Below are 11,578 nucleotides of genomic sequence, written 5' to 3' on the forward strand. Positions count from 1 at the left end.
CTCTGGGGCCTCCTCTGGACTGGTTCCAGCAGCTCCAGGTCCTTCCTGAGGTGGTGACCCCAGAGCTGCTCATGCTCCACCCAGTGGGGTCTCACAGGGTGGAAGGAAAGAGGAGAATGTCCCCCTGCCCACGTTGCTGGGATGAGCCTGGGACACGAGAGCCTGTGCCAGTGCCCCCAGCCTCCTCCTGGGAGGTGGCTCGTCCAAAACCCAACTTGCAGGTCTTCCCCACCCATGCCATCAGCCTGGAGCTGATGTATTTTCCAAGTGTTTAAATTTTCATTGCTTATCTCTGAAGGTTCCTGGCAGTTGGTGCTGCTCACTGGAGCCATTGGACGTTCCAAGGCACAGGCAGGAGGTGCCGAGCTCCTGAACTCAATGTGTTGAACATGACTGGGATTCCCTGGATAAATAAGTCCTATTTTAATTTTTTTTTTCCCGTTGTGCACTCGTAGCTTGTTAGATATTTGTTTTATCAACTTGGAAAAGTGCCTGTAATGGGATTTTTTATAAAATTGATTTCCTTTGAATTTCCTGTGAAATTGGAAACCTGGAAAATGGATGGGTTTCTGCAATGCTATTGCATGGCTCCTTCACCCCCTTTTTTCCCCCCCAAGTGAAAAATAACAATACCTTCCTCCCCCCCAAGGTTTCATTCCATATACATTTATTCTTTAAAAATATTTCCAGCTGTTTCTTTTGCTGGGAAACTCATACCATCTGTAAACAACTGCTTGATGCACATAATTCTGTTGTTTTGCCCGGTCACTCTTATTTTCCAGCTTTTATAATATGAGAGTTCAGAGTAATCAGTAATGCCTTTTCTCCTCTTCACTCTCAATTTGATTATTTTTCTCATAAAGAACAGAGTAAGGAGAGCACTGAGCAACAGGAGATGGAAAAAATATTTTGATTACTTTTCATGTGCTTATAATCAAGGAGTAACTCTTTAAATCCAGACCAATTTGCTGCATTGATTTATTCATAATTTTAATTTCATGACTGTTTCAGGGAAAAACAAAAGTATGCGAAGTTGAAGCTTTTTACTACTGGTTTGAACATTTGTAGTTTTAGGTTAAAATTTATTYAATGTTCCCTTTCTTTGGTTACTTCTGCTGGCGTGTTCTGCTCGAGTCTCCCTGGGTTGCCAGGGGAGAAAAATTGAAATTCAAAGCACAAATTCCACCAGTACTTTCAGCAAGTTCATAAAATTACTCATATGAATATTCCCTTGACTCAGAGGCAACTGCTCACAGCCCTGTCTAGGACTATGTGGAGTGTGGGAGCAGGGGATGGSCCATCGTGCTGGGATTGTTCCCTGCCTCGCTGATTTTGGTGTTTTCCCCTAAGTGTCTGCCCCATGTGTGCCTTTTCCAGCAGAAATTCGACCTTTTCTGTTTAAAACCCTGCAGAAGAACTTTTAATTCTGGGTTACAGAGGTGGCTTGGAAGTGAGGTGGTTGCAGGCAGCACACCCAAGGTGATAAATGAAGGTTGAAGGGAAGATAATAAACAATAGACAAGAAGTAAATCTGGTGAAACTGAATGAGAATAATTTCTAGACTTTAATTGCAATTTTTAATAGTATTGTTTGCCTCTATAGTTTTAATCTCCATAATGCAACTTTCTCTGTCCCAGAACAGAATCTAGGGAGAAGCCTAAGGGAACCCAGATTGCAAGATAAAGAAAAAAAAAACAACAAAAAAAACCACAGAAAAGAAGAAAATGTTGAAAGAAAAATAATTCTCCTGCCAATACAAAGAGAATTGAAATCAAAAAAAAAAAAAAAAAACCACAGAAAAGAAGAAAATGTTGAAAGAAAAATAATTCTCCTGCCAATACAAAGAGAATTGAAATCAGCACAGTGAGGGCCCCTGGGCTGAGTCTGAAGTGTTGCAGCCAGAGCAGAGGGGTTCATTCCCATCCTGCCTTCTCCACAGGGACTCCATASTCACAGTTGACCTCTGTGTTGGGCTGATTACTGCGTTTGTCATTAATGTTTGTTACTAATTAGCAATGGGGGGGCATCTTGTGGCTTCCCAAGGATGGGGAACTGCGAGAAGGGGAGCGGAGAGGAGCCTTGGCAGCTTTTAGTGATCCCCAGTGATAATTAACACAGGGATGGCTCTGGATCAGGGGTTACTCCACACCTCTGGGTGGGGACTGGGGCACAGCACTGCCTTCACCCATGACAGCTGGACAGGGCCTGGAGCATCTCCTGCAAGGACATTTTGGGTGAATGTCCTGGGTGCCTGTGCCCGAGCACTGATCCTGCAGTGCCATCACTCTCTGGGGTTCCCTGCCTGCAGGTCTTTCTCTGTGTGTCCTCTGGAGAAAGGGGATGTGGCCAGGGCCCTGGCCAGGCTGCAGAGATGCTGTGTTCCTATCCAGAAACGGCTCTGATTCTGTGTAGGTTCCCCAACCTTCTCCAGCAGCTGTTCATTTGCGTGTGCTGGAGGTGCTGCTGTGGGTGAGATGGGTGCTCAGGGAGCTCATGGGTTCTGGGCTGCTCACACACCCCAGGCATGAGGTGTCAGAGGCAGCACATGGGGAATGATGGGCTCCCCCTGTCCCAGGCATCCAGCACTGGGATCCTGTCTGTCCAACACAGGGCTGCTGGGGACAGCCATGTCCCCGTAGGTCACAGTCATCTCAATGCCTTCCCAACGGTGAACCTGCCTGGGAAAACTCAGCACTAAAGTGCCTCTTCCTCAAGCTTGGCCTGAGTGATGAGCATGGGCAGGAGTAATGACCACCTTCCTGTGGCACTGGAGCCCAGCTGGGCTCACTGGACACAGGGATGGTCCCTGGGTGTTTGGTACCCTCCTGTCTCCGATGTCCCCTGGCTCTGGCAGTGGAGTCTCTGCCCTCAGACAGCAAACCCTCCCCGGGCTCCTCTCCGAGGGCTCAGGACTCTCAGATGGTGTTTACAGCCGGGCTTTCCCTTAGAACAGGGAACAGGTGCTGGCTTTTCYCAGCCGAGTACAGGGCCAAGATTCCCCTGGATGTTCCCAAGGAATTCTGGCACTGAAGCTGCCACCAGCATCCCCACCCCGACTGTTGCCCCATGGCCAGGATGGGGTAGGTTTGCAGACCCCATGATGGATTTTRAGGGTTGGGAAACCCTCACTCATGGGGTGGGGCTGAGCTGTGGGACCAGGCAGATGCCTCTGGGAGAGCTCCCATTTCTTCCTTGCAGATATTTTTTTAAAATTGTTATTTTGGTTGTTTCTTGAGGGGAAGCTGCAGCTGAGGAAATAGGCAGTGCATTCCTCCGGCCCCAGGAACTGACTTGTTCCCAAGTGGAAAATTCATCCCTTTTGGAGGCTGCTCTGATGGACTGGCAAAGGCAAAGGATGAGGGGATGAGCCACAGCAGCCTAAAGCACTGCAGGTCATTGTCCTTCATGCAGGGAATGCCCTGGCTCTGGGAACCACAGGAAACAGGGAAGGTGTAGGTTGGATATAGGGAAAAACGCCATCGTGAAAAGTGTGATCAGGCATTGGCCCAGGCTGCCCAGGKCAGTGGTGCAGTCACCATCACTGGAAATGCTCCTGTGTGGATGTGGCACTTAGGGACACGGGGTGGTGGTGRCCTTGGCAGTGGTTGGACTCGAGGATCTCAGAGGGCTTTTCCATCCCARGTGATTCCATGATTCTGTGACTCTGAGCACAGCTCTGCCCGAATCATTGGCTCAAGGATGCTTCTTTCTCTTTATAAACCTGAGGAGATGTTGCTGAGCTTGGAGAAGTGACAAGGACAGCACGGGGGTGACACAGGGGACTGCAGTACCCCACAAAATCCAGGGCTTGGGGTTCCCCAGCATCTGCTGCGTTGGCAGCAGGAAGCAAAAATCCAGATTCAAAMGGGGCATGGGCTCTTTTATAGGTGCTTGTGCTCTGCAGATGTTGTGGTGCGATGTGGAGCTGCTCTGCTTTTCTTCCCTCCTATATAATAAAAATTAAATAGGAAACTGCCAGTGTCTTGCCCTTTGTTTAAAAAAAAAAAAAAAAAAAAAAGAAAAAAAAAAAAAAGGCACTTCCTGCATTTTCTGTGGTTCTGAAGTTAATAACCCCAGACAGCTCAGGTAGCAGGCCTGCAGTTATTTTTATGGCACATTCCTGTGTTAGACCTGTTTTCAGTTGCTTCTCTCTTTTTAATTATATAAATTTTAATTACTATATAAATTATATAAATTTTAATTATTTGGGGTGAAATTCTCCATTCTGGGTGCTGCTGGCTCCTTCCAAAACTGAACGTGTGGTTTGTGTTTGGACAAAAAATTTCTCTGCTGTTTCTGGGAAGGCGTTTGGGGGAAGTAGGATGTGGAAGTGGGATTTTTTTTCCCTTTTTTTCTCAGGTAAACAAACAAGTCAGCCCTTTTACCCCTGGAGAGGGAAAGTGCTGTGGGAGAGGAGCTGGGACAAGTGGGTTCTGCTCCTTCTGTGATCCCCAGGCAGAATTGGGGACATTTTCCCTTGGGATGGAGTTTGGAGGCAAATCATAGAAGGTGTCTGTGTATGAATAAATAAATWAATWAATTTAACCYCTTTTYTCCCAGGGAGGGCTGTAGCACTACTTTGAGGGGTTCCAGCACCCCCATCCCATCCATGGGAGCTGCTCCAAGCGTGATGTCCRTGGATGCAAATCCAAGCCATTTGAATAATTGTTTCTAATCATTTAAGTGATCAGTGAGAAAGCTCGTGCTTAAGTCATCTGAAATCTCATTTCACATTTTTATTGCTTTTAGTTAGTTTTTTGTTTTGCTGTAACTGTTAAAATGTTGGGGTTTTTTCCCCGTGGAGTGTAGCCCTCTCAATAAACATGGATTTCTCAGGTCAGTTATACATCTGCTTGGACTGCTATTTTTTGACACGTTACCCTGTTAGGAGATGTTGACTGATACATTTCTTACTTATCACATGATTTACTTTTTGCTTACAACTCCAGTTGAGGAGCATATGGCCCGAAACCACATTCTGCTTGCATGCATTTTCATTTAAAGGATATTTATTGGCGTTAGTTAAACAAAATTACCCTAAATGCACCCACAATATGGAGAAAAGCAACTTTAGGGAATCATATTTTGGATTGTAAATGGTTTTATGGGGCAGATTGTGTTACGTTCTCCAGCCTGTTCTGGCACCCCACATCCGGCCTCGCCGCTCGTCAGCAGATGCAAATTCTGCTCCTCTCCTTTTTCAGTTCGAAATTAGGAAATCACCAAAATCAATTACTTGAGTAAATGGGAGTGCAGGAGATTTCTGTTCCCCCTTCCCCAAAGATGTTGCTTTGTTGGAAGCTGCCCTGACACATTTTGGCACCTTCTGGTTAAGTGGTGATTTCCAGCCTTTCACCTTTTTGACTTCCTCATGATATTTTAGTCCTGAAATGCCACTTTCTAGAATTTAAATGCAATGGGGTTTTTTTRGTGTTATTTTTGAATGAATGGGCTAGGAGAGCTGGGAATGTTCACCTGGAGAGGAGAAGGCTCCAGGGAGAGCTCAGAGCCCCTTSCAGGGCCTAAAGGGGCTCCAGGAGAACTGGAGAGGGACTGGGGACAAGGGATGGAGGGACAGGACACAGGGAATGGCTTCCCAGTGCCAGAGGGCAGGGATGGATGGGATATTGGGAAGGAATTGTTCCCTGGGAGGGTGGGCAGGCCCTGGCACAGGGTGCCCAGAGAAGCTGTGKCTGCCCCTGGATCCCTGGCAGTGCCCAAGGCCAGGCTGGACATTGGGGCTGGGAGCAGCCTGGGAYRGTGGGAGGTGTCCCTGCCATGGCAGGGGTGGCACTGGATGGGCTTTAAGGTCCCTTCCACCCAAAGCAGCGTGTGTTGCTGTGATTAATACCTGGCCTGAGAGGCGGTGCTGAGCACTGCACAAGTGTTAAACTGAGCTGTTCCTACAAAATCTGGCAGTTTAATGCATTTTTGGAAACGGGAGCAGTGTAAGGATGCCTTTGGTAAGGATGCCTTTTCCCACATCCATGGAGAACTTAAGTCTTGACTACAAAACCAAATTTTAGAATAGAAAACTCAAGCAATATTTCCATGCCCTTCCTAATTGATCACTGACACTTTGCTCTGATTTGTTTTCACATCTTAAACAGGCCACCCCAAATCTTGACAAAAGCTCTGTCTTGGGCAGCAAAAGGGTTGGTAAGAGGAGAGGAGGAGTTTGCAGAATCCAGTCCTCATCCTGGAAYTGGGATGGATCCATGGCCCATTTTACCAGGAGACCATCCCAAAGTGCAAGTGTAAGTGTGGTGCTGGTCTGGTTAAAATCAAAGGYTGTGTTGGGATAACATCACGCAGAGGGTCAGAATTGAGTGGAGGCTGGGATTCCTCAAAGCCATGAGGGCTCCCCAAAGCCAGGCTGGATGGGGGAYGATGTCCCTGCCCATACAGKKGTGGCACTGGATGAGCTKCAAGSTCCCTTCCAACCCAAACCACTCTGGCATTCTATGGATGGGCTGTTTCAGCATCCAGAACCCSTGCAGGCAGCTGGATCTGACCTCGTTCAGGCTTGGCTTGCTGGGTCCATCTGATGCATCCTTTCCAAGAGCACCTGGGCTGTGTGAAACCATTGAGATGAGAGCTCTGACCTGGCACAGCTCCTTTTTTACCTCATTTTTTCTTCGAAACTAAGAAAACTCCCCAGCACTGATGGGGTCACACCATTGAACCTTCTTTGCTGTGCCCTTTGTGCAGTTCATGTGGTTTGCATGGTTCTKTGTCCTGAGGGAGCAGAGTCCATGAATCACCTAGGAAAGGGGTCAAAACCAAAAAAAAAGGCATTAAAAATAATAGCAGTGGTGGTACTAGTGGAAATACAATAATAACAATAGTAATAATAATAATAAATAGACAAAAAGGGGAAATCAGGCAGGGCAGACAGGGGCAGGTAGGCAGAAATAAAAGTAAATAATAAAATTAGGAATTGGCCCCCAGCGGGGCTGTGCAGTGGCTGGGGGATGCTGGGGCTCATGGGGGCTGCAGTCCCCACATCACTTATTTCCAGTAATGCATTTGCTCAACCCCAAATCTGAATGGAGATCTGGAAAGGAAGATGGGATGGGTGACAGGATGGCTGTGCTGGGTGAGGTGGTGAATCCCAGATGGCCTGGGGACATGGCAGGGCTGCTCATGGGGCTGCCTCAGGTGTGAACCATGGAGGAGGAATAACTTTGCAATCTCAAATTTCCCAAACTTGGAGTTGGCACCAAACTTCCCAAACAGGAATATTTTCATTTTGGGGAATATTTAGGTAGCCCTTGGAGCAGGCAAGGCCCAGGCTCCCCAGGGAATGGTCCCGGCCCCGAGGCTGCCAGAGCTCCAGGAGCGTTTGGACAGCGCTGCCAGGGATGSWCAGGGTGGGATTGYTGGGTGTCCTGTGRATTCCATGATCCCTGTGGGTCAKAATATCCCTCCAGCTGGGGACGTTCCATGGTTGTATGATTCTTTGGGCAGTTTTCCATGGAATTCCCATGGCAGGAGCCTGCACAAGGCTCCTGTGATCACAGACGTGGCTCATGGGTTGTGTGAGGTTGGGTTGGGCACAGAACTCTTTGAACAGACAGGATTTGTAAGGTTCCCATCTCTGGGGGATTTTGGGCCTCACCGACCCCCAGCACCTCACAAGGTTTCTGCCCTGCCTCTCTATTAAGTCTCCTTTTTCCTGGCCTTTTYCCCCATTTTTTTTGAACACACAGATCTAATCTTCTAGAAAATGCCCCGAAGGTTTGAGCAATCTACCAGTTGCAGGAACCCATAAAGCTTTTTTTTTCCTTTTTTTTTTTCCATTGTGTAAGCATGACAAATCATTAATTTTTGATTGATTGCTTTGAATTATGGGTGCTCTGACATCCTTTCTGTAGCTGAACAGCTGTATAACAAATGAACATATCAGTGCTCACAAAAGATTGGAGATCTAACAGAAGCAATTACATTGTCAGCTCCTCCCTTCTGGCTTTTCCCAGGCAATGGAGGGAAGAAATTTTTTTAACAGAAATTCCTCAAGTGGCTCACAATAATAATAATCATCATCATAATAAAAAAAACCACCTTTTTGTAATTGAATTAGATTTTTATCTCTTCATTTCCACTGTATTTCATATCCCTCAAGAAGCCAGGTTGTGTTTCTGCTTTGTGTAACTTGGAGAATCCCTTTGAAGAAAATTTTACATGAAGAATTAAAAAAAAAAATCAAATTGCAATTTTTTTTTCATTGCTATTCCTTTAAGATTTCAGAATTGCACCAGTGCACTAAATGTGACCTTCATAACTTTTAAATTAAGAATTTATGCTGGCTTGAAATTTATGAAATATTTCAGCATGAAAGAAAGCCTTTTTCCCTCAGGAAAATTGAGCAATAAATCACAGCACTCTCGATTTACTGCCCTACAGCCAGCCAAAGATAGGATTTTTTTCCTTCCCCCCTTCATTCTGAAAAAAAAAAAATATAAAAAAAGTGTAATCATATAAGACAGCTTAGCTGCTATCCTCCCACTCTCTAGAATTTTTAATTTCAGCTGTTTCTGCTTGGATTTATTTCCAATATTCCTGCTCGGCTTTTCAATTTCCTCAGTTATTAAATTTTAATTCAGTGCATTAGCATTTAAATTAAAAAAGGGTTTATTTTATCGAAATCGTTGGCTGGCCCCCATCCTGCTGCACATGAATTGCCTGTTTCTGCCATTTGCACAAAATGTGAAATGCAGCTAATATCTTTTAACTTGTATTTGCACAAATTCAGAAATAAAATTTCTGGGWTTGGAATAATATTGTCTTTCCAAGGAAGGCTCTCATCAGCGAGCGGGGGAAGGAGGCGAGAGGAGCRCCCGGGCCCTCGCTGGCCTGTAGGGGCTAATTAGGGCATGGGGCTAATATGGGGCCAGGCTGGGGATTTGGCCCTTTCTGCTGGGTTCCCCATCAGCCCTGGCGTGGTTCTGCATCCGAGGGATCTTTGGGTGGAGGAGAGCACCCCGAGAGGCTGGGCTGGGGCAGAGCCTCCATGGRCTCTGGGTCTCCAGTCCTGACCCCACTGCAGCCCCATGGGTACCCCAGAGCTGAGCATGGGGTGTGTGGGTGGAAAAGCCCCTGTGTTTGGGGGCACTGGGAGCGGGAAGGGGCTGCAGAGTCTTCCTTTACCTAACCAGCCTTTTCTTGTGTYTTTTTTGTGCCTTAGGCCGAAGAGAGCAACAGCACCGGGAAGAGGAGCTCTTCCAGCAGGTAGGGGCTGGATTTCTGCACAGGGTGGGTGCAGCTCTGCTGGGATGGGCTCTCCATTGTGGTGGGATTGGGGTGGGTGCAGCTCTGCTGGGATGGGCTCTCCATTCTGGTGGGATTGGGTTGGGTGCAGCTCTGCTGGGATGGGCTCTCCATTCTGGTGGGATTGGGTTGGGTGCAGCTCTGCTGGGATGGGCTCTCCGTTCTGATGGGATTGGGGTGGGTGCAGCTCTGCTGGGATGGGCTCTCCATTCTGGGAAGGGTGGCCAGGGGTGCTGCACAGCAGGGATGAGTGGGGGCTGTCAGGGCCCAATGTCCCTGGAGCCATTTTTGGGTTTGGCTGGAAAGGTGGATGTAGGAGGGCTTGTGCTGGCCTCAGGGGCTGAAAGGGTTTTGTGTGGGGTGTGGGGTGTTCCAGCTGAATGTYCCCATCATGAGCTCTTGGATGGAGACCTTGGGCCGTGCATTTGGGTGCAGACCCCACTGCTCCCACCCAGGAGGAGAGGACAGGGGTCTCCCACCCCCCCAGCACCCTCTGGTCCCACCAAGGGATGTCTCTGCTGCTCCCAGGGACCTGCTGAGGTGTCTCTGCCCTGGGCTGGGGCCTCTGCAGCTCCTGCTGCTGCTGTGGGATGTCTCACCTTGCTGGGATGCACTGAGATGGCACTTCTTTTCATCCCTTACATGGTGGAGCTAGTCCAGAGCTGTGACAACATGGAAGAAGGGGCACTTTCCTTCCTTGGCTTGGCACAAATCCCTTCTTGTTGGGTTTCCTGTGGGGCGGTGTCAGGAGCCAGGAGCACAGCGTTTTTTGGGGGCAGTAGGATTTACCTGGTCCCAGTGTCCCCACAGCCCRTTCCTGGCTGGCTGCCATCCCTGAGCCAAGGGGCAAAAGGAGCTGCTGGGTTTGAAAGGTTCTGTGGTSAGAACAGGTGGAAATGGAGATGGGGATGGCAGACTGGGAGCAGGAGCAGCACTGAGGATGCACCAGGGAGGGGAATGGGCTGCAACTGAGCACAGGAACATCCACAGGAGCTGGAGAAGGTGAGAAAAMCAGAGAGGTGCCATGACGGGGTGGGATGGGAGCACCAAGCACTCGAGGCGTTGGGTCCGTGGTCAGCCCAGGGGATAGTGGGCAAGGGACAGCACAAACCAGAGCCAGCCTGGCTCCATGTGTGGGGTGRGGGGTGAGCCTGATCCTGGCATCACCTCCACCAGCAYCACCCACCCTGCCCTCAGCAGGGGCACAGCAGGGTGGGCACCCCTGCTCACTGCCATGGCACAGGGATGGGGTGGCAGGAGCCACTGCCTGCACTGGGTGTGACCTGCACGGGTATCACCCCTGGGCACTGAGAGCAGCTCTGCCGGTCACTCTTGGGGGCTTGGGCACCTCTCCTGCCCGAGGCAGCTCCCCTGGGCCATGGGGCTGGGCCTGGGGGGACACAGGGTTGTGCCCAGGCACTCCCTGCCCAAAGCAGTGCAACAGGAGCCCCAGTGAGCCCCAGCGAGCCCCAATGAGCCTTAGCAAGCCCCAGTGAGTCCGAGTGAGCCCCAGTGATCCCCAATGAACTCCAGTGAGCCCCAGTGAGCTCCAGTGAACTCCAGTGAGCCCCAGTGGGCACCTGCATCCCCTCAGCACTTCTGGCCTCCTGCTGCCATTTGTGTCTCCCCAGAGCCACCACCTCTCCACTACGCAAACACTGGACCACCCTCCCKTGCCCTCCAGGGCCCTGAAAGTGCTGTGGAGGTTTCATTCCTTGGATCAAACACATCCTTCCCTGTTAAAGCCCACTCCCCTGGGGTCTCCAGGTTGGTGGTGCTGGTGCTCTCACTGCCTTCTGCTGCTGACTGTGCACAGTCCACTGTGGTGGCCAGTTCCTGCCTGGCAAACCAGCTCTGCCAATGGCATTTCAGGGTGAAATATTCTCATTTCTGACAGTTTTTGTCCAGTTGGCACTCCCTGGCATTGAACACCCTCTGAGGTGTTCCCCTGAGCTGGGCAAAGGGGAGCATTGGGTGTCTGTCACARAGGAAAGCTTCTCTGTGTCACTTGKGGGTGGCCYATTTGAGCACTGGCCACAGGACACTGGGRATCAGCCTGAAGGAGATCTTGGAAATAAAACACAGGCTGAGGAGCAAGGGGAGAAGAGCCAGGCACCACTTCCTTCCCYGGGTTCTTCACTCCAGCTTTAGTTCAGTTTCTCAGCTCTCATGGGAGGGTTTCCCAGAGCAGGTGGATGAGTGCATATGCTCCGTGTGGGAGCTGACCTTTGGGGTGTCCATCTCACCCTGGACTGTCCATCTCACCTTTGGGTCCATCTCACCCTGGAGTGTCCATCTCACCCTGGAG

The 11,578-nt window shown here is 49.4% G+C and overlaps 1 protein-coding gene across 14 annotated transcripts in view; it reads left to right on the forward strand.

Moving 5' to 3' along the window:
* The window catches only part of ZNF618 (zinc finger protein 618), a 115,999-nt gene that overhangs the window by 18,659 nt on the left and 85,762 nt on the right, over nucleotides 1-11,578 (forward strand). For all 14 annotated transcript variants that reach the window (XM_057379798.1, XM_057379805.1, XM_057379808.1 and 11 more), the window contains exons 2-3: nucleotides 6,111-6,257; nucleotides 9,188-9,231. In XM_057379798.1, the coding sequence (XP_057235781.1) occupies nucleotides 6,111-6,257; nucleotides 9,188-9,231 (191 nt within the window). The remainder of the gene's footprint in view (nucleotides 1-6,110; nucleotides 6,258-9,187; nucleotides 9,232-11,578) is intronic.

The sequence above is a fragment of the Malurus melanocephalus genome, unplaced genomic scaffold, assembly GCF_030028575.1.
Source record: "Malurus melanocephalus ecotype Western Australia unplaced genomic scaffold, MMel_1.1 scaffold_424, whole genome shotgun sequence".
NCBI lineage: Eukaryota > Metazoa > Chordata > Aves > Passeriformes > Maluridae > Malurus > Malurus melanocephalus.